The sequence below is a fragment of the Borostomias antarcticus genome (assembly GCF_949987555.1).
Source record: "Borostomias antarcticus genome assembly, chromosome: 11".
NCBI classification, from domain to species: Eukaryota; Metazoa; Chordata; class Actinopteri; order Stomiiformes; family Stomiidae; genus Borostomias; species Borostomias antarcticus.
In genome coordinates, this window is record NC_140244.1 from 465,341 (window position 1) to 486,770 (window position 21,430).

Here is a 21,430-nt window from a genome sequence, read left to right on the forward strand (position 1 = left end):
TGGGATCGCAGGAGCTGCAAAGCGACGACAACAACAACAACAGGCCGAGGACGTCTCCATTTCGCCTACTGGCACAAAATGGCAGCGGGGTGTGTTTGCCGGTCTACAAGCAGAACGAGAAACACAACCAAACTCAAACTCAAAATGTCGGAGTCCGTAACGTGAACACTTTGAGAGAGCTGAACGCACAGCAAGACTTCCTGAGGACTTGTTACAAGTATGACGTGGAGAGTGGGGATAGCATATTGCAAATGGCGTTGCCTTTCTTTGAGGGGGAAGAGGAACATGTGCAACCTCCGGTGTTACGGCATGAAGACGCCCCCCTGTCCCAATCCGTGCCTCCGGTGTTACGGCATGAAGACGCCCCCCTGTCCCAATCCGTGTCCGGGGAGAGCACCTCGACCCCGGGGAGCAGCAGGAAGACCACGGAGGACTTTTATGTGGTTTTCAACATCGTCCAAGAGGATAAAGACCGGCCCGGTGTTCAATCTATAGATGGAGATCCAATAAACGGTAAGAAGCAGACGGCAGGCGGTAGCCCCGGTACCGGGAATCCGGTGGAGGCGGAAGGCACCGGTGTCCTTATTGAATCAGGCGAACATTTGAACAGTTTTGCTGCCAGAAAAGCTGCCCCTCTTTTCAACTTGCTCAATTCAAGTTCAGTTGTTGAGGATGAGACCAAACAGCCCGTGTTTTATGAAACGGATGGAAATATAGTTTTGACAAACGACTATGGTGATAATGTACGTGGCCAAGACACCGAAAACATTTGTGGTTTGATGGCCGGTGAGCTCCCCTCTCAGTCCGAAGCTAAGGACAGCAGTGTCTTGATTTCAGAACACGCAAACACCCTAGAGGCCGTGGAGATAGGCGACGCCATGGACACCGAGTTCATTTCCGCCTCCGGCCTCTCCCAGTCCAACCCGGAAACCGCCTCCACCAGTGGGCCTGCCAACCAGACCTTCTCTGGGACCATCATGATCAACAACCAGAGCATCATCGTGACCATTGAGAATGGGATACTGACCCTAGCTGCCCCACCTGAAGGGTATGTTCACAAAGATGACGGCATGGTGAGCTTGAAGGAACACCTGGGCATGAAGGACCACGAGGACATTGTTCTTCTCAACTATGACGGTGGAACCAAATCCATTGGGAAGATCAGCAACGTGGCAGTGACCGGTTCGGCCAACCATGAAGAGCCCAGAGTGGGCTTGTCCATGAGCGACTCAGAACTAGCCCTCGCTGATGACTGTTCGCTGTCGGAGCTGGGTGCCTCTCTGGACTCCTGCACTGTTATCAAACAGGAGGGGGCCACTCTGTGTGCCATAACGGAGGGGGATTTGCTGTCTCAGTGCACCAAAGACACCTCTGCAGAGTGCGACAACGACGACTTCCAGGCGGTCAATTTACTGGGACTGTCTAGAAAGGGTGCGTTAGTCACATTCCGTTGCCCCCAACCCGGGTGTCCGAGCACCTTCGACACGCGCCATAAACTCAAGATCCACCTGCTGAATCACACCGAGGACCAGCGGCCCTTCAAGTGCACGTTCGAGGACTGCGGCTGGGCCTTCACCACCTCGTACAAACTCAAACGCCACCTCCAGTCCCACGACAAGGTGCGGCCGCACAAGTGCGAGTTCGAGGGCTGCGGGCGGCGCTTCACCACCATCTACAACCTGAAGGCGCACGTCAAGGCCCACGACCAGGAGAAGGCGTTTGTGTGCGAGATTTGCAGCGAGAGGTTCCGCAGCGCCACCAGACTGACCAATCACCAGAGAGTCCACTTTGAGCCCCAGAGGCCCTACAAGTGTGAATTCCCTGGTGAGATAAAATGTTCTCTCTTTTTTAATCAGTCCTGTGATTCCTGTGATGTTAAACTAACTCTGTAATGTAATAGTCTTTACTCAGACCTGCAAACTCTGGAGTAGTGAAAAAGGTGACGACATACAAAACTAAAACCCTCTAGATTCACTGAAACTACCATGGTTAACATAAAAAAGGTGACTTTAGCCAAAAGGTGACAAGTTTGCAGGTTTGTTTACTGCACTCTTATTTCCTAGCTGTCAAAATGAGTTGCTGTTGTTGTCTTGTTGCGAGGTGTTGACACATGCTAGGAGAGTTGTGAGCTTTAGTTCTCCTCTCTCCTCCGCCGGGGCTACCCCGACCCCTGTGACCCCGACCCCTGTGACCCCGTCTCACTCCTCACCAGGCTGCGAGAAGACCTTCATCACCTTCAGCGCACTGTTCTCACACAACAGGACGCACTTCCGCGAGACGGGCCAGTTCACCTGCACCTACCCCGGCTGCGACAAGTGCTACGACAAGGCCTGTCGCCTCAAGGTCCACATGAGAAGCCACACAGGTGAGCAGCTGTCCTTCAGAGAAGAGGCGCCGTTGGTTCATCGAGTCATTTGGGCAAAGGCTCTGACGCTCGTACGCTTCTCTCTGATTGAAGTGGCCGTTCCCTGTTTGTTCCAGGCGAGAGGCCGTTTGTGTGCGACTCAGAGAGCTGTGGCTGGACGTTCACCAGCATGTCCAAGTTACTGAGACATAAAAGGTAAGGCTGCCCCTATGAGTGTCATCTTGTATTTGTTCCCTGTTCTACAGCCAGTATGCGTCTTTCACTCATTGCAACACAAACATTATTCTATGCTGATTAATATTAGGGCTGGGTTTAAAAAATCCATTCATCGATTCTGAATCAAATGATTCAGAATCGATTCATGAATCCCAAAATCGATCTTTTATTTAATGAATGAATAAATGAAGGAATGAATAGTTCATTAATTCATTCAATGATTCATTCATTCATTTTTGGAAATCAGTATCGATACCCAGCCCTAGTATTGATGTGTTGCATAACTTGGCAGTCATGTAATTAAGGTTACAGCTAAAAAAAAAAAAGTTTTAGTAACAGTAAACGAATCGATATTGAATTTAATCTAATTGAATCATGATAATCGATTCCAAACCTTGTGAATCGGAATCGAATCGATTCTTGAAATTCGACTCGATACCCAGCCCTACTTATAGTCCAAGCGGATGAATCCTTACTATAAAACTTGGAGAAAACGTGTGCTTTTGCATCCCCAGTTTTTGATCATAAGACTTTGAGAGCTCTTGCCTAGCTGACCTCTCCCCCGTCGTGTTCCAGGAAGCACGATGACGACCGGCGCTTCAGCTGTCCGGAGGAGGGCTGTGGCAAGTCGTTCACCCGGGCCGAGCACCTGAAGGGCCACAGCATCACCCACCTGGGCACCAAGCCCTTCCAGTGCCACGTGGAAGGTGGGCATCAGCGCTGGCTCTGCGCTTTTAACTGGACATGTGCCTGTTGGCCTGTGATGGGAGGCATTTGTTAATCGAAAATAATCGGGGCCAGAGCGCTCCGAACCCGGTGCAGGACCAATATACAAAAACTGATCAATAATAAAGAAGGGTCCGCACTCAACTTATGTTTAAGCTCTTTTAATACATGATGGTGGTCGGTGGTCAGGCTAAACACTGAGGAAGGCAGAGCCCAAACGCGTCTGTCCACCATCATGTATTAAAAGAGCTTAAACATAGTTTTGAGTGCGGACCCTTCTTTATTATTGATCAAGGTATTTGTTAATCCTCATTTATATGATTGGGGTTACAAACCCTTTTCTTTTTCATCCAAGTGGCAGAATGTGTCAGTAAAGATCAATTACCATTAAGTGTTGTGTGTGTGTGTGTCTCTGTGTGTGTGTCTCTGTGTGCGTGTGTCTCTGTGTGTGTGTGTCTCTGTGTGTCTCTGTGTGTGTCTGTGTGTGTCTGTGTGCGTGTGTATGTCTCTGTGTGTGTCTGTGTTTGTGTGTCTGTGTGTCTCTGTGTGTCTCTGTGTGTGTGTCTGTGTGTCTCTGTGTGTGTCTGTGTGTCTCTGTGTGTGTCTGTGTGTCTCTGTGTGTGTCTCTCTGTGTCTCTCTGTGTGTCTCTCTTTGTGTCTGTGTCTGTGTGTGTCTCTCTTTGTGTCTGTGTCTGTGTGTCTCTGTGTGTCTCGGTGTGTGTCTCTGTGTGTGTGTGTGTGTGTCTCTCTGTGTGTCTCTCTTTGTGTCTGTGTGTCTGTGTGTGTCCGTGTGTGTCTCTGTGTCTGTGTGTGTCTGTGTGTCTCGGTGTGTGTGTGTGTGTGTAGGTTGCAATGCCAAGTTCTCAGCGCGTAGCAGCCTGTACATCCACTCTAAGAAGCACAAGCAGGACGCGGGCAGCCTGAGGTCTCGCTGCCCCGTGAGCAGCTGCAGCAAACACTTCTCCTCCAGGAGCAGCCTGAAGAGCCACATGCTCAAACACCACCACCTCAGCCCCGGTACGTAGACCACCTGAGCCCCGGTACGTAGACCACCTAGACCACCTGAGCCCCGGTACCTAGACCACCTGAGCCCCGGTACGTAGACCACCTCAGCCCCGGTACGTAGACCACCTCAGCCCTGCTACGTAGACCACCTGAGCCCCGGTATGAAGGAAGGACCTCAAGCTTTAGAGTCTGTTGGAAGGTATTCCAGGTATAAGGAGCATCATGGGAAAAAAGCAGCTCTACCAAGTTCAGAACGCACTTGAGGAACCCTGAGAACAAGCCGATCGTTTGATCAGGTCTGGTAGGGGCCAAGACTCCAGTCCAACAGAGACCAGATGGAAGATGGAAGTTGACCAATAACGGCTTTGAAAATAAACAAATACCAGTGATAGTTACACCTTATAGAAAGAGATGGCCAGCCCACCTTATGATAAACAACACAGTGGTGAGAGTCACATTATCACCCGTAATAAATGTAAAGTGGTGGAGTCTAAGGGTTTCAAGATTGTCACGGAAACATTGAATTTGAAACATTGAACATGAATGAATGAATCCTATCGGATGAGAAATGGACATTAAATGTCATAGATCGGCTACACAACAGCTGATCACAGCGTCAAACCTCATATATAATATAATGAGCGGAATGTCTCATCGTCTGGGACATTGAGATGGACCCTGGCTCAGGTCTGTGTGCTGACTCCTCCCCTTCCTTCTCCTCCAATCCCAGATGTGCTGAGCCAGCTGGAGACCACACCCACCCTGACACCCAGCAGTGAGCTCATCAGCCACACCCCCACCACGGGGGCGGGGCCTGGGGCGGACCAGCTGGCCAACCTGGACCTCAGCTCGCTGTTCGCCAGCGCTCCCGCCCCCACCACCCCCGCCGGCATGGCGCCCCCCACGGGTCACTTCACCATGGACCTCTCCCTGGTCAGCTCGGGCATCCTCACCATCGACCCGTCCTCGGTGGGCGCCGCGCTAGGCCCCGCCTCCGGCGCCGCCCTGGGAAAAGCCGTCGACCCGCTCGTACTGGCGCCCGGCGCCGACATGGCCGCCCACCACGGGCTGGAGGGGGTGGTCGGTGGCGGCGGCGTCCTCCCCCCCCAGGGCACCCTCAACCTGGACGACGTTCAGACCGTCACGCCCGAGGCGCTGGGCTCCCTCACCGCCCTCACGCTGCAGGCCGCCGCCGCCGACCACGCCCTCACGCTGCGCTCGTCCAGCGCCCTGACGGCCGACCACGCCCCCTCCCTGGCCACGCCCCCCGGGCCCGAGCTCCTGGCGGCGCCCTCCAAGGTGGCGGAGGCCGGGGTCCAGGGGGGGGCGGGGCCTCTGCTGGGGGGCCAGGAGGGGGGAAAGGTGCTCACCCAGTTCGTCTTCCCCGGTCACAGCAGCACCTTCAGCCCACAGAAAGACCCGGAACTCAGCGCCGTGTCCTCCAGCTCCTTCCTGGTGAGCAGCACGCCCAGATGGGCTGTATACACAACTACTACTTCCTGAAATTAGACACGCTTCTCTACTTCCTGTCTTACACTATTGGATGAAGTGATTATTCAGGTGTGCCTGATCATTGTGCTGCAGTCAGGAACACCTGATTAATCACTTCATCCAATAGTGTAAGACAGGAAGTAGAGAAGCATGTCTAATTTCAGGAAGTAGTGGAGTTGTGCATATAGCCCATTTAACTCTTTATATCTCCTTCACGGTAGTTATCACACTGAGTAAATAATCAACAGGTGCACATGACTGATGAAACGCTGGTACTTGGGCGAAGGATATTTGGTGATATTTAAGGATATTTGGTGATATTTAAGGATATTTGGTGATATTTAGTGAGTGTCAGATGTTTAATGAGTGGTTCTTGTGTGGTGTGGTGTAGGAGAGAGGTGGTTAATGAGTGGTTCTGGTGTGGTGTAGGAGAGAGGTGGTTAATGAGTGGTTCTGGTGTGGTGTGGTGTAGGAGAGAGGTGGTTAATGAGTGGTTCTGGTGTGGTGTAGGAGAGAGGTGGTTAATGAGTGGTTCTGGTGTGGTGTGGTGTAGGAGAGAGGTGGTTAATGAGTGGTTCTGGTGTGGTGTAGGAGAGAGGTGGTTAATGAGTGGTTCTGGTGTGGTGTGGTGTAGGAGAGAGGTGGTTAATGAGTGGTTCTGGTGTGGTGTGGTGTAGGAGAGAGGTGGTTAATGAGTGGTTCTGGTGTGGTGTGGTGTAGGAGAGAGGTGGTTAATGAGTGGTTCTGGTGTGGTGTGGTGTAGGAGAGAGGTGGTTAATGAGTGGTTCTGGTGTGGTGTAGGAGAGAGGTGGTTAATGAGTGGTTCTGGTGTGGTGTAGGAGAGAGGTGGTTAATGAGTGGTTCTGGTGTGGTGTAGGAGAGAGGTGGTTAATGAGTGGTTCTGGTGTTGTGTGGTGTAGGAGAGTGGTGGTTAATGAGTGGTTCTGGTGTGGTGTGGTGTAGGAGAGGGGTGGTTAATGAGTGGTTCTGGTGTGGTGTAGGAGAGTGGTGGTTAATGAGTGGTTCTGGTGTGGTGTGGTGTAGGAGAGAGGTGGTTAATGAGTGGTTCTGGTGTGGTGTGGTGTAGGAGAGAGGTGGTTAATGAGTGGTTCTGGTGTGGTGTAGGAGAGAGGTGGTTAATGAGTGGTTCTGGTGTGGTGTAGGAGAGAGGTGGTTAATGAGTGGTTCTGGTGTGGTGTGGTGTAGGAGAGTGGTGGTTAATGAGTGGTTCTGGTGTGGTGTGGTGTAGGAGAGTGGTGGTTAATGAGTGGTTCTGGTGTGGTGTAGAGTGGTGGTTAATGAGTGGTTCTGGTGTGGTGTAGAGTGGTGGTTAATGAGTGGTTCTGGTGTGGTGTGGTGTAGGAGAGTGGTGGTTAATGAGTGGTTCTGGTGTGGTGTAGGAGAGTGGTGGTTAATGAGTGGTTCTGGTGTGGTGTGGTGTAGGAGAGGGGTGGTTAATGAGTGGTTCTGGTGTGGTGTAGGAGAGTGGTGGTTAATGAGTGGTTCTGGTGTGGTGTGGTGTAGGAGAGGGGTGGTTAATGAGTGGTTCTGGTGTGGTGTAGGAGAGAGGTGGTTAATGAGTGGTTCTGGTGTGGTGTAGAGTGGTGGTTAATGAGTGGTTCTGGTGTGGTGTGGTGTGGGAGAGAGGTGGTTAATGAGTGGTTCTGGTGTGGTGTGGTGTAGGAGAGAGGTGGTTAATGAGTGGTTCTGGTGTGGTGTGGTGTAGGAGAGAGGTGGTTAATGAGTGGTTCTGGTGTGGTGTGGTGTAGGAGAGAGGTGGTTAATGAGTGGTTCTGGTGTGGTGTAGGAGAGAGGTGGTTAATGAGTGGTTCTGGTGTGGTGTAGGAGAGTGGTGGTTAATGAGTGGTTCTGGTGTGGTGTGGTGTAGGAGAGAGGTGGTTAATGAGTGGTTCTGGTGTGGTGTAGGAGAGTGGTGGTTAATGAGTGGTTCTGGTGTGGTGTGGTGTAGGAGAGAGGTGGTTAATGAGTGGTTCTGGTGTGGTGTAGGAGAGAGGTGGTTAATGAGTGGTTCTGGTGTGGTGTAGGAGAGAGGTGGTTAATGAGTGGTTCTGGTGTGGTGTGGTGTAGGAGAGAGGTGGTTAATGAGTGGTTCTGGTGTGGTGTGGTGTAGGAGAGAGGTGGTTAATGAGTGGTTCTGGTGTGGTGTGTTGTAGGAGAGTGGTGGTTAATGAGTGGTTCTGGTGTGGTGTGGTGTAGGAGAGTGGTGGTTAATGAGTGGTTCTGGTGTGGTGTGGTGTAGGAGAGAGGTGGTTAATGAGTGGTTCTGGTGTGGTGTGGTGTAGGAGAGAGGTGGTTAATGAGTGGTTCTGGTGTGGTGTGGTGTAGGAGAGGGGTGGTTAATGAGTGGTTCTGGTGTGGTGTAGGAGAGAGGTGGTTAATGAGTGGTTCTGGTGTGGTGTAGGAGAGGGGTGGTTAATGAGTGGTTCTGGTGTGGTGTAGGAGAGAGGTGGTTAATGAGTGGTTCTGGTGTGGTGTAGGAGAGAGGTGGTTAATGAGTGGTTCTGGTGTGGTGTGGTGTAGGAGAGAGGTGGTTAATGAGTGGTTCTGGTGTGGTGTGGTGTGGTGTAGGAGAGAGGTGGTTAATGAGTGGTTCTGGTGTGGTGTGGTGTAGGAGAGGGGTGGTTAATGAGTGGTTCTGGTGTGGTGTGGTGTAGGAGAGTGGTGGTTAATGAGTGGTTCTGGTGTGGTGTGGTGTAGGAGAGTGGTGGTTAATGAGTGGTTCTGGTGTGGTGTGGTGTAGGAGAGTGGTGGTTAATGAGTGGTTCTGGTGTGGTGTAGGAGAGAGGTGGTTAATGAGTGGTTCTGGTGTGGTGTGGTGTAGGAGAGAGGTGGTTAATGAGTGGTTCTGGTGTGGTGTGGTGTAGGAGAGTGGTGGTTAATGAGTGGTTCTGGTGTGGTGTGGTGTAGGAGAGTGGTGGTTAATGAGTGGTTCTGGTGTGGTGTGGTGTAGGAGAGAGGTGGTTAATGAGTGGTTCTGGTGTGGTGTGGTGTAGGAGAGAGGTGGTTAATGAGTGGTTCTGGTGTGGTGTGGTGTAGGAGAGTGGTGGTTAATGAGTGGTTCTGGTGTGGTGTGGTGTAGGAGAGTGGTGGTTAATGAGTGGTTCTGGTGTGGTGTGGTGTAGGAGAGAGGTGGTTAATGAGTGGTTCTGGTGTGGTGTGGTGTAGGAGAGAGGTGGTTAATGAGTGGTTCTGGTGTGGTGTGGTGTAGGAGAGAGGTGGTTAATGAGTGGTTCTGGTGTGGTGTGGTGTAGGAGAGAGGTGGTTAATGAGTGGTTCTGGTGTGGTGTGGTGTAGGAGAGAGGTGGTTAATGAGTGGTTCTGGTGTGGTGTGGTGTAGGAGAGTGGTGGTTAATGAGTGGTTCTGGTGTGGTGTAGGAGAGAGGTGGTTAATGAGTGGTTCTGGTGTGGTGTGGTGTAGGAGAGAGGTGGTTAATGAGTGGTTCTGGTGTGGTGTGGTGTAGGAGAGTGGTGGTTAATGAGTGGTTCTGGTGTGGTGTGGTGTAGGAGAGTGGTGGTTAATGAGTGGTTCTGGTGTGGTGTGGTGTAGGAGAGAGGTGGTTAATGAGTGGTTCTGGTGTGGTGTGGTGTAGGAGAGAGGTGGTTAATGAGTGGTTCTGGTGTGGTGTGGTGTAGGAGAGTGGTGGTTAATGAGTGGTTCTGGTGTGGTGTAGGAGAGTGGTGGTTAATGAGTGGTTCTGGTGTGGTGTAGGAGAGAGGTGGTTAATGAGTGGTTCTGGTGTGGTGTAGGAGAGAGGTGGTTAATGAGTGGTTCTGGTGTGGTGTAGGAGAGAGGTGGTTAATGAGTGGTTCTGGTGTGGTGTGGTGTAGGAGAGAGGTGGTTAATGAGTGGTTCTGGTGTGGTGTGGTGTAGGAGAGAGGTGGTTAATGAGTGGTTCTGGTGTGGTGTAGGAGAGGGGTGGTTAATGAGTGGTTCTGGTGTGGTGTAGGAGAGAGGTGGTTAATGAGTGGTTCTGGTGTGGTGTGGTGTAGGAGAGTGGTGGTTAATGAGTGGTTCTGGTGTGGTGTAGGAGAGGGGTGGTTAATGAGTGGTTCTGGTGTGGTGTAGGAGAGGGGTGGTTAATGAGTGGTTCTGGTGTGGTGTAGGAGAGAGGTGGTTAATGAGTGGTTCTGGTGTGGTGTAGGAGAGAGGTGGTTAATGAGTGGTTCTGGTGTGGTGTGGTGTAGGAGAGTGGTGGTTAATGAGTGGTTCTGGTGTGGTGTGGTGTAGGAGAGTGGTGGTTAATGAGTGGTTCTGGTGTGGTGTAGGAGAGAGGTGGTTAATGAGTGGTTCTGGTGTGGTGTGGTGTAGGAGAGTGGTGGTTAATGAGTGGTTCTGGTGTGGTGTAGGAGAGAGGTGGTTAATGAGTGGTTCTGGTGTGGTGTAGGAGAGAGGTGGTTAATGAGTGGTTCTGGTGTGGTGTAGGAGAGAGGTGGTTAATGAGTGGTTCTGGTGTGGTGTGGTGTAGGAGAGAGGTGGTTAATGAGTGGTTCTGGTGTGGTGTGGTGTAGGAGAGAGGTGGTTAATGAGTGGTTCTGGTGTGGTGTGGTGTAGGAGAGAGGTGGTTAATGAGTGGTTCTGGTGTGGTGTGGTGTAGGAGAGAGGTGGTTAATGAGTGGTTCTGGTGTGGTGTGGTGTAGGAGAGTGGTGGTTAATGAGTGGTGTGGTGTGGTGTAGGAGAGGGGTGGTTAATGAGTGGTTCTGGTGTGGTGTAGGAGAGAGGTGGTTAATGAGTGGTTCTGGTGTGGTGTAGAGTGGTGGTTAATGAGTGGTTCTGGTGTGGTGTGGTGTAGGAGAGAGGTGGTTAATGAGTGGTTCTGGTGTGGTGTGGTGTAGGAGAGAGGTGGTTAATGAGTGGTTCTGGTGTGGTGTGGTGTAGGAGAGAGGTGGTTAATGAGTGGTTCTGGTGTGGTGTGGTGTAGGAGAGAGGTGGTAAATGAGTGGTTCTGGTGTGGTGTGGTGTAGGAGAGAGGTGGTTAATGAGTGGTTCTGGTGTGGTGTAGGAGAGAGGTGGTTAATGAGTGGTTCTGGTGTGGTGTAGGAGAGAGGTGGTTAATGAGTGGTTCTGGTGTGGTGTGGTGTAGGAGAGTGGTGGTTAATGAGTGGTTCTGGTGTGGTGTGGTGTAGGAGAGAGGTGGTTAATGAGTGGTTCTGGTCTGGTGTGGTGTAGGAGAGAGGTGGTTAATGAGTGGTTCTGGTGTGGTGTGGTGTAGGAGAGAGGTGGTTAATGAGTGGTTCTGGTGTGGTGTGGTGTAGGAGAGAGGTGGTTAATGAGTGGTTCTGGTGTGGTGTGGTGTAGGAGAGAGGTGGTTAATGAGTGGTTCTGGTGTGGTGTGGTGTAGGAGAGAGGTGGTTAATGAGTGGTTCTGGTGTGGTGTGTTGTAGGAGAGTGGTGGTTAATGAGTGGTTCTGGTGTGGTGTAGGAGAGAGGTGGTTAATGAGTGGTTCTGGTGTGGTGTAGGAGAGAGGTGGTTAATGAGTGGTTCTGGTGTGGTGTGGTGTGGTGTAGGAGAGAGGTGGTTAATGAGTGGTTCTGGTGTGGTGTGGTGTAGGAGAGAGGTGGTTAATGAGTGGTTCTGGTGTGGTGTGGTGTAGGAGAGGGGTGGTTAATGAGTGGTTCTGGTGTGGTGTGGTGTAGGAGAGGGGTGGTTAATGAGTGGTTCTGGTGTGGTGTGGTGTAGGAGAGAGGTGGTTAATGAGTGGTTCTGGTGTGGTGTAGGAGAGAGGTGGTTAATGAGTGGTTCTGGTGTGGTGTGGTGTAGGAGAGAGGTGGTTAATGAGTGGTTCTGGTGTGGTGTGGTGTAGGAGAGAGGTGGTTAATGAGTGGTTCTGGTGTGGTGTGGTGTAGGAGAGTGGTGGTTAATGAGTGGTTCTGGTGTGGTGTGGTGTAGGAGAGAGGTGGTTAATGAGTGGTTCTGGTGTGGTGTGGTGTAGGAGAGTGGTGGTTAATGAGTGGTTCTGGTGTGGTGTAGGAGAGAGGTGGTTAATGAGTGGTTCTGGTGTGGTGTAGGAGAGAGGTGGTTAATGAGTGGTTCTGGTGGTTCTGGTGTGTTGTAGGAGAGAGGTGGTTAATGAGTGGTTCTGGTGTGGTGTAGGAGAGAGGTGGTTAATGAGTGGTTCTGGTGTGGTGTAGGAGAGAGGTGGTTAATGAGTGGTTCTGGTGTGGTGTGGTGTAGGAGAGAGGTGGTTAATGAGTGGTTCTGGTGTGGTGTAGGAGAGTGGTGGTTAATGAGTGGTTCTGGTGTGGTGTGGTGTAGGAGAGAGGTGGTTAATGAGTGGTTCTGGTGTGGTGTGGTGTAGGAGAGAGGTGGTTAATGAGTGGTGTGGTGTGGTGTGGTGTGGTGTAGGAGAGAGGTGGTTAATGAGTGGTTCTGGTGTGGTGTGGTGTAGGAGAGAGGTGGTTAATGAGTGGTTCTGGTGTGGTGTGGTGTAGGAGAGAGGTGGTTAATGAGTGGTTCTGGTGTGGTGTAGGAGAGAGGTGGTTAATGAGTGGTTCTGGTGTGGTGTAGGAGAGAGGTGGTTAATGAGTTGTTCTGGTGTGGTGTAGGAGAGAGGTGGTTAATGAGTGGTTCTGGTGTGGTGTAGGAGAGAGGTGGTTAATGAGTGGTTCTGGTGTGGTGTAGGAGAGAGGTGGTTAATGAGTGGTTCTGGTGTGGTGTGGTGTAGGAGAGAGGTGGTTAATGAGTGGTGTGGTGTGGTGTAGGAGAGAGGTGGTTAATGAGTGGTTCTGGTGTGGTGTAGGAGAGCGGTGGTTAATGAGTGGTTCTGGTGTGGTGTGGTGTAGGAGAGAGGTGGTTAATGAGTGGTTCTGGTTCTGGTCTGGTGTAGGAGAGCGGTGGTTCGGCCCGGACAGACTACAGAGCCATCCAGCTGGCCAAGAAGAGGAAGCAGAGAGGCCCTGCTACCTGCTCAGGTAAACACACGCTCCCTGACTGGGTCATTTCACACAATGGAAGCTGTATCCAATGAATGAATGAATCTTTAATTGCGTGTGCTGCCACCCAAAGTGGCCCATCCCATATGGGATTATATGAAACAGTTAATAATACATGTATCTTTTATCATTGAATTATAGAATTCTTAGATTTTTTAAATGTTTGGACCCAAATATTTTTTCTATTTTTTTTCAATAAAATGAACTATCATCACAAGGCTAGAAACACATGTAGTATCAACCCAAGCTAGACGCTATTGGCTGTTTGTGTTCGTGACAGGAAGCCCAGGATTGGGCCAGAGGAAGGCTAAAGGCGGGAAGGCCGGCAGTGCCTCCACGTCATTGGCTGCCTCGGGTGCTCGTTATGGCGACGGTGCTGCTGGAGCCAGCGGAGGGCTGACCCTCCGAGACCCGGTCACCGGGGCGCAGTACGTTCAGATCCAGCTCCTGCAGGTGAGACCGCCCTCCTCAGGAGGTCTCTACTAGGGCTGGGTATCTCTACTAGGGCTGGGTATCTACTAGGGCTGGGTATCTCTACTAGGGCTGGGTATCTACTAGGGCTGGGTATCTCTACTAGGGCTGGGTATCTCTACTAGGGCTGGGTATCTCTACTAGGGCTGGGTATCTCTACTAGGGCTGGGTATCTCTACTAGGGCTGGGTATCTACTAGGGCTGGGTATCTCTACTAGGGCTGGGTATCTCTACTAGGGCTGGGTATCTCTACTAGGGCTGGGTATCTCTACTAGGGCTGGGTATCTACTAGGGCTGGGTATCTACTAGGGCTGGGTATCTCTACTAGGGCTGGGTATCTCTACTAGGGCTGGGTATCTCTACTAGGGCTGGGTATCTACTAGGGCTGGGTATCTCTACTAGGGCTGGGTATCTACTAGGGCTGGGTATCTCTACTAGGGCTGGGTATCTCTACTAGGGCTGGGTGTATCTCTACTAGGGCTGGTATCTCTACTAGGGCTGGGTATCTCTACTAGGGCTGGGTATCTCTACTAGGGCTGGGTATATCTACTAGGGCTGGGTATCTCTACTAGGGCTGGGTATCTCTACTAGGGCTGGGTATCTCTACTAGGGCTGGGTATCTCTACTAGGGCTGGGTATCTCTACTAGGGCTGGGTATCTACTAGGGCTGGGTATCTCTACTAGGGCTGGGTATCTCTACTAGGGCTGGGTATCTCTACTAGGGCTGGGTATCTCTACTAGGGCTGGGTATCTCTACTAGGGCTGGGTGTATCTCTACTAGGGCTGGGTGTATCTCTACTAGGGCTGGGTATCTCTACTAGGGCTGGGTATCTCTACTAGGGCTGGGTATCTCTACTAGGGCTGGGTATCTCTACTAGGGCTGGGTATCTCTACTAGGGCTGGGTGTATCTACTAGGGCTGGGTATCTCTACTAGGGCTGGGTATCTCTACTAGGGCTGGGTATCTCTACTAGGGCTGGGTGTATCTACTAGGGCTGGGTATCTCTACTAGGGCTGGGTATCTCTACTAGGGCTGGGTGTATCTCTACTAGGGCTGGGTATCTACTAGGGCTGGGTGTATCTCTACTAGGGCTGGGTATCTACTAGGGCTGGGTGTATCTCTACTAGGGCTGGGTATCTCTACTAGGGCTGGGTATCTACTAGGGCTGGGTATCTCTACTAGGGCTGGGTATCTCTACTAGGGCTGGGTATCTCTACTAGGGCTGGGTATCTACTAGGGCTGGGTATCTCTACTAGGGCTGGGTATCTCTACTAGGGCTGGGTATCTCTACTAGGGCTGGGTATCTCTACTAGGGCTGGGTATCTCTACTAGGGCTGGGTGTATCTCTACTAGGGCTGGGTATCTCTAATAGGGCTGGGTGTATCTCTACTAGGGCTGGGTATCTCTAATAGGGCTGGGTATCCATTCCAATTTCAAGATTCGATTCCGATTCACAAGGTTCAGAATCGATTATCTCGATTCAATATCGATTCGGTTAGTGTTACTAAAACCAGTTTTTTTTTTTTAGCTGTAACCTTAATTACATGACTGCCAAGTTATGCAACACATCAATACTAGGGCTGGGTATCGATGCTGATTTCCCAAAATGAATGAATGAATCATTGAATGAATTAATGAACTATTCATTCCTTCATTTATTCATTCAATAAAAGACATTACACTACAACTACAACGTTATTTCAACGTTTGCCACTTGTTTTGACGGGTCCCAATAGATTAAGACGCATCAACACGTGACCTGCAGCTTTGGTACGACCACAACTAACGGTTGAGATTCAAATGAGTGAATTATGCCTTTTAAGGTCTGCTGGTGAGTTGTTAATGTTTTAAGGTCTGCTGGTGAGTTATTAATGTTTTAAGGTCTGCTGGTGAGTTGTTAATGTTTTAAGGTCTGCTGGTGAGTTATTAATGCTAAGAGACCCTTAAAATGTAAGTGTCAGCGGCCAGCCCTTCTGAGAGACAGAACAGAGTATTAAACTGGATCTATGCATCACTTCCCACCACAGAAGTGTGTGTGTGTATATATATATATATGACCTTTGACCTTAATGGTGTGTGCCACAGGATGACCCCTCAGGTGACGGAGACCTACCGTTCCAGCTGAGCTCCCAGCCTTCCAGCTCCCACTCCCAGCTCACCGTGGACCTGCCGGTCAACATCCTACAGGTGGGCTGCCTGTCTGCTAGCTTATATAGCAACATCCTACAGGTGGGCTGCCTGTCTGCTAGCTTATATAGCAACATCCTACAGGTGGGCTGCCTGTCTTCTAGCTTATAACGCTGCATGGTCAACATGCCTCACAGGCAGTCGGTTATGCAATTCTGCCACCTGCCGTTCTCAGTGAAACTTAAAGCAGCTACGAGGAGATTTTAAAATAATTTTTGATTTTGGCGCCACCTGTGGACAAAAGCGGTTGTGTTTTCCCGGAAAGACGACTGCATTTCCCTGAGCATCACTACTTCTTGTAGTAAATATCACTTGTTTAGCCCAGAATTGGTAGCCGGCAGAAAGATGCTACTTGTCAGGAAAACTAGCGACGAGGTAAATAAATAATTTAGTCCTTTCTGGTCGACCCGACCAGCCGAGCAGAGATCTATAGAATATCTACACAGAAACAGACACTCTTCTCGCTGGTGGCCATGTTTGCTCATGTAAGGAATGTAGAGGAATCAGTATCAAAATGAGACTTTTATAACCAGTCAAAAAGTCCTTCTAGTTGCTTTAAGTCTGAGTGAAGTCAGAAGTAAAAAGAAAATACCTTAATTATGTGAACTTGATGGTAGAATCAGCGATCTTGAGTAGGGCTGGGTATAGGCAAGGACCTCACAATCCGATACATATCACGAATTATATGATTTTATCACAATACATTGCGATATGATACAATCCATATTTCGATACGTTGCAATATTCTACATTATTTAGTGAAAAGGTAAACATGCAGCTCTCTGGAGGTGATACTGAGGGCGCAGGGAATGGAGGGACATAATGATCTTGTCCCTCGTCACACAGGAACCTTCGGCCATGACGGAAGAGGACAACGGTTCGGACAACTCGCAGTTCACCGGCAGCACCATCAACCTGCAGGACCTGGAGTGACCAATCACACAACCTGCAAGGGCCTGGAGTGACCAATCACACAACGTGCAAGGACCTGGAGTGACCAATCACACAACGTGCAAGGGCCTGGAGTGACCAATCACACAACCTGCAAGGACCTGGAGTGACCAATCACACAACCTGCAAGGGCCTGGAGTGACCAATCACACAACCTGCAAGGACCTGGAGTGACCAATCACACAACCTGCAAGGACCTGGAGTGACCAATCACACATCCCCAGGGGCCAGAGGTCACTGGGGAGGAAGGGGGAGGAGCTTTGACAGGACTTGAAACTAGACATTCCCTTTGCTCAAACCACATGGTGCATCGCTTGCACCAACTAGGGTGGGACGCTGTGTCAACTCCATCTGAAGGTTGCTTCTTAATCTTTGCTGCATTTTCAATGCTTCTGAATACTTGTTTTTGAGTCTGGGGTTAGGATGAACTTTGACCCAGAGCCAATGCACCTTGGGATGAATTGAATGCTAAATGTAGAGTGCAATGTTTCATTTGGAGGCATATCCCCGTCTTACTCTTGCGATATTTCTGAAACCCTGTTTGTATCACAATCATGACTGAAAGCACTCTTGTTTTGTTGTTGTTTTTTTAGAGAGACTTGTCTCACTGCACATTCACAGTCTCTCACGTGTCTTTAGAGTCTCTCTTGATGTGGTCTTTTCAACCACGGTGCCACACCGCCGCGCGCGTCCGGCGCTTCTGTCTACGGTGCTTCTGTCTACGGTGCCTTACTGACGAAACACGCTGCCCCTCCTCCACCACGGAGGAAACGCTTGGCTGGGTTACCTTCTCATTTTCTTTTAATAACTTTGCGTGTCCAGATTTATTTTTCTATGGCCGTGTCTTAGGAACCACAGAAGAACGAGCTACAGAAGTGTTCCGTGTTGAGAACAGGCCAGGCTGCGTTGTGTACATCTGTAATGGTTATCTGTTCGTTGTGTACGTCTGTAATGGTTATCTGTTCATCATGACTTTACAACTTTTATTTATTTGCTTTGGTTTTCAGAACGGACGGACAGCAAGAGTTGAAAATAAAGGAACGAAGCACAATCACACTTTTGTCCCCAGAAGCGTTTCTATTTTATTTGTGTCGTAGATCTTCAGGCTGGGATCTGCACAGTTGTCATCTGTGTTGCTGTGACCTCATAGTTCTACTAGGGCTGCACGGTTATGACAAAATATAATAATTGTGATTATTTGCTTCAAAATGGTTATTGCGATTAATAATTGTGATTAATATTTAATATATAATATTAATATATAATAACCAAAATGCTCCCAAATCACATACGTTGATCCCTTTCTTGCTACTAACTCACTGACCTCGTTTTTGCTAATTTTGTCACTACTCACGGCTGCAGGTACTCTTGTGACACTTGTCTTGACCTACTGCTATCTGTCTTCTCAGTGAAATTGTTACGCACAGCGCACTCAGCGGGAACGCATGTGATTGGTCAGACGGCATAAGCGCCTGTGATTCGTCCGTGTAGACCTAGCACACTCAATTCAAAGCAAAATTATTAATCACATTAATTGCGGAGGTCAAAATCGCGATTTCGATTAATTCACAATTAATTGTGCAGCCCTAATTTCTACTGCACACACAATTGGAGTGAACCTATATATATATATATATACCCAGACTCATAGATGAATATATAAATTTATCGAAAAATTAGGACCGGAGCTGTTTCACATGTCACCTTTATTACAAGATGTTAATAATTCATCGCGTGCAGCATCCTGACCATCTGGTCGCCACCACTTGGGGATCCAGTCACCCGGGGCAAAGCTGTCACTAAGTGGCTTTCTGGCTGTTGGATTCCAGAAGAGGCAAAACAGAGAAATTAAGAAATGAAATAAATAGAAGAAAACATGTCTTCTATCCCAAAATACTTTTAGGGGAGAGCACTATTACTGGGGAGAGCACTTTAAATGTAATGGAGTTGATGTGTCGGTGTTGTGAGTGTGACCGGGCCCTTAGGTGAAGACGTGACCCGGGCCCTTCGGTGGGGCCCTTAGGTGAAGAAGTACAGCTGCTCCTCCTTCTCCTTATCGGTGATGTCATGCGCCGTGCTGGTCTTCTGCTTCCGGGCGGGAGGCTGGGATCTGGTCATCAGCTTCTTTCCAGTCTGAAATTGGGCAACGCATGATCTGAGCAACGCTATTGGACGTTTCCATCTCATTATGCGCAATTACACTCTGAACCCAGGGTTCTCATTGGTCATGGAATTTCTGGAATATCGTGGAACTTTAAAAAGTCTTCCAGACATGGAGAGGGGGGGGCTTTAGGCTGGCCGGTGTCACGTCGTGAGTGAGTGAGTCTGTCACACCAGAACCAGTACCAGTCACACCAGAACCAGTACCAGTCACACCCCCGTAGTACCAGAACCCACCACTTAAGTGGCACTTTTCCAATGTATTTTTCCATTGACAATTACATTTTGATTTTTACATCAAAAACTATGCTTGGTGTCTCAGTATAATCTCACACAAGTTTACTCAGGAAACCGTGTACTTGCTACATCCACCTCCCTTGTTCTCTGTAAAGCGCATTGTGTTGCCTCTGGGTATGAAATGCGCTACACAAATAAAGCTTTGATTGATTTGATTGATTGACAGAGAGTAGCGCTTGAGCTGTTTAGTAGCGCTAGATATGTCTGTATTTCAACATTCATTCGAGGACATTAGACCATACAGGAGCATGGACTTGTTTGCCCACTAGATGGAGACGTCCTCTTACTCTCTCTACCATTATCAGGTTATTTCACGCGTTTCTGTATTGTGTGAGTGGTTGTTATGGTTACTTGATTTTAGCGCCAATTTATCCCACTGGTCTACAGTTTTTTAGTTCATTACAGGTCATGAAAATTAATCTTTTTAGTCATTGAAAGTCAGGGGATTTAATATTTGACGGGAAAACCTGATATTTGAGTGGGAACCCCGTAAATAGAGATACATATATTTTGTACAATACCTGCATTAGCGTGTGTACAGGGATACGCGTACGTAAACACATCCTCAGTATGAGACTTGGACATGACCCAGACAGCAGTCCGATCAGGGCCATATACAGTAGGTATAACTTAGTTCCGGCCCATATACGGCCCAGATCCGCTTGCTGGCTGGGGATGGTGATGGCGGTAGCCTGGCGCAGGGTGGACTCACCGTCCTCTTGATGTCGGCCTGGGATCTCTCCAGAGCTCTCCTCAGACGCTCCTCCTGGTGCTGCTTCTGCTCACGCAGCTTCTCATCACGCAGCCTGAGACCAGGGAGGATGGAGGGTGAGGAGAGAGAGAGAGAGAGAGAGAGAGAGGAGGAGGAGGTGGAGAGAGAGAGGGAGGAGGAGGTGGAGAGAGAGGGAGGAGGAGGTGGAGAGAGAGAGAGGGGAGGAGGTAGAGAGAGAGGAGGAGGTGGAGAGAGAGAGAGGAGATGGAAAGAGAGAGAGGAGGAGGTGACCACACTCATCAACCAAGAACCCTCGCGTCCCCACAGGTTCCTAGAAATCCGAATGGAACGGGGGCCAGAGCGCGGTAAGGTTCTAGAAGGGCAGGATGTTCTAGAAGGCCAGGAGGTTCTAGAAGGCCCGGAGGTTCTAGAAGGCCCGGAGGTTCTAGAAGGCCCGGAGGTTCTAGAAGGCCCGGAGGTTCTAGAAGGCCGGTTACCTGAGCCTGCGCTCCTTCTCCTTGGTCTTCTCGGCCAGCTGCAGCCGGTCCCTGGGGATCATCTCCATGTTCTCCAGCAGCTCCCCCAGACGGCCCTCGATGGCGGTCAGCATCTGCAGGGTGCTCAGGTTGGCCTCGCTGTCGCCCACACAGGCCCGGTACACCTCGTCCACCTTCCTGCCCAGAGAGTCCAGCACGCCGTCCTACGGGGAGAGGGAGAGAGGAGGAGAGAGAGAGGGAGGAGGAGGTGAACAGAGAGAGGGAGGAGGAGGTGGAGAGAGAGAGAGGAGGAGGTGAAGAGAGAGGGAGGAGGAGGTGGAGAGAGAGAGAGGAGGAGGTGGAGAGAGAGAGGAGGAGGTGAAGAGAGAGGGAGGAGGAGGTGGAGAGAGAGAGAGAGAGAGAGGAGGAGGTGGAGAGAGAGGGAGGAGGAGATGGACAGAGAGAGAGAGGAGGAGGTGGAGAGAGAGAGAGAGGAGGAGATGGACAGAGAGGAGGGAAAAGCAAATGAATGGAGACAGAAAAGGCCTTATGAAAAGACTGATGGAAGATTTTGACTTCCTACACAACCAGCCAATCACAGCTTCCTTAATAATACCCAGAATTCTATTTTGTTGACCTCAGAAAGGTGAACTGAGAACAACGCTAGATGTGAGCCAACAGATCATCAGGAAAAGTCCCAAACTGACCAGAGTGTTTAGGAGAATCTGTTTGTGTTGAATTTCCTACCCCGTCATCAGACTTGTATTTGCCGTAGTTGAAGAGGCGAGCCCTCAGCTCCAGCTCCGCCGCCCGCTCCCTCTCTCTCTGGATGGTCTGGGTCATGATGTCCATCTGATGGGTCAGCTGATCCGTCTCCTGCTCCCTGTAGAGAGAGAGGGAGGGAGAGAGAGAGAGGGAGGGAGGGAGGGAGAGAGAGGGAGAGAGAGAGAGGGAGGAGGGGAGGGGGAGAGAGAGGGAGAGAGAGAGGGAGAGAGAGTGAGAGAGAGAGGGAGAGAGAGAGAGAGAGGGAGAGGGACGGAGAGAGATGGAGAGAGATAAGAAGAGAGGTTGTGTTATGTTATTTTTATTTATAACGCGCCCCCCAACCAACTGTTGCATCAACCCGGGGTGCCGCCCAGGTACAGAAACAAACGAACCAGAACAGAGGACTGCAGAGACACACAAAACAACCTAGAATCCACATTCAAGACACACGACCAGGACATGAATTAGAAATCATCTGCGTCAAAGAGGTGAGTTTGAAGCTGTGCTCTAAAAGAGTCCAGGGTGGCGACGGACTTGATGTTCAGAGGAAGCTTGTTCCATAGCCCAGGTGTCATCACAGGAAATCCACGGTCTCCCCTTGTCACAAGTTCTGGCCGTGGGACAGAGGTCAGCATCAGAAAGAGAGTTTGATTGT

General features: G+C 50.1%; 2 protein-coding genes across 5 annotated transcripts in view; one reads left to right on the forward strand and one right to left on the reverse strand.

Moving 5' to 3' along the window:
* Positions 1-570: 570 nt before the first annotated feature.
* On the forward strand, positions 571-17,338 carry LOC311315202 (zinc finger protein ZXDC). 2 transcript variants are annotated; one of them, XM_084445809.1, is made up of 10 exons: positions 571-1,824; positions 2,213-2,365; positions 2,482-2,560; positions 3,158-3,288; positions 4,154-4,324; positions 5,043-5,767; positions 12,651-12,735; positions 13,037-13,209; positions 15,313-15,414; positions 16,261-17,338. In XM_084445809.1, exons 1-10 carry the CDS (start codon positions 780-782, stop codon positions 16,345-16,347), a joined length of 2,751 nt encoding a protein of 916 aa, XP_084301935.1. In that variant the 5' UTR covers positions 571-779; the 3' UTR covers positions 16,348-17,338. The 2 variants fall into 2 exon arrangements, with proteins under 2 accessions (XP_084301935.1, XP_084301936.1); XM_084445810.1 differs by lacking the exon at positions 16,261-17,338 and adding an exon at positions 15,499-15,572.
* Positions 17,339-18,148: 810 nt separating this feature from the next.
* Positions 18,149-21,430, reverse strand: part of cfap100 (cilia and flagella associated protein 100) — a 30,487-nt gene continuing 27,205 nt past the window's right edge. For all 3 annotated transcript variants that reach the window (XM_084445639.1, XM_084445641.1, XM_084445640.1), the window contains 4 exons: positions 20,758-20,893; positions 20,032-20,234; positions 19,535-19,628; positions 18,149-18,498 (listed from right to left, as the gene is read on the reverse strand). In XM_084445639.1, the coding sequence (XP_084301765.1) occupies positions 18,385-18,498; positions 19,535-19,628; positions 20,032-20,234; positions 20,758-20,893 (547 nt within the window). In that variant the 3' untranslated portion in view covers positions 18,149-18,384. The remainder of the gene's footprint in view (positions 18,499-19,534; positions 19,629-20,031; positions 20,235-20,757; positions 20,894-21,430) is intronic.

Excerpts from the sequence above, each read along its gene's own strand:
- LOC311315202 (XM_084445809.1), top strand. The coding sequence starts at position 780 with ATGGCCGGTGAGCTCCCCTCTCAGTCCGAAGCTAAGGACAGCAGTGTC. Across the intron at positions 2,366-2,481 it reads CCACATGAGAAGCCACACAG|GCGAGAGGCCGTTTGTGTGC; the intron begins GTGAGCAGCTGT and ends TGTTTGTTCCAG. Across the intron at positions 2,561-3,157 it reads AAGTTACTGAGACATAAAAG|GAAGCACGATGACGACCGGC; the intron begins GTAAGGCTGCCC and ends GTCGTGTTCCAG.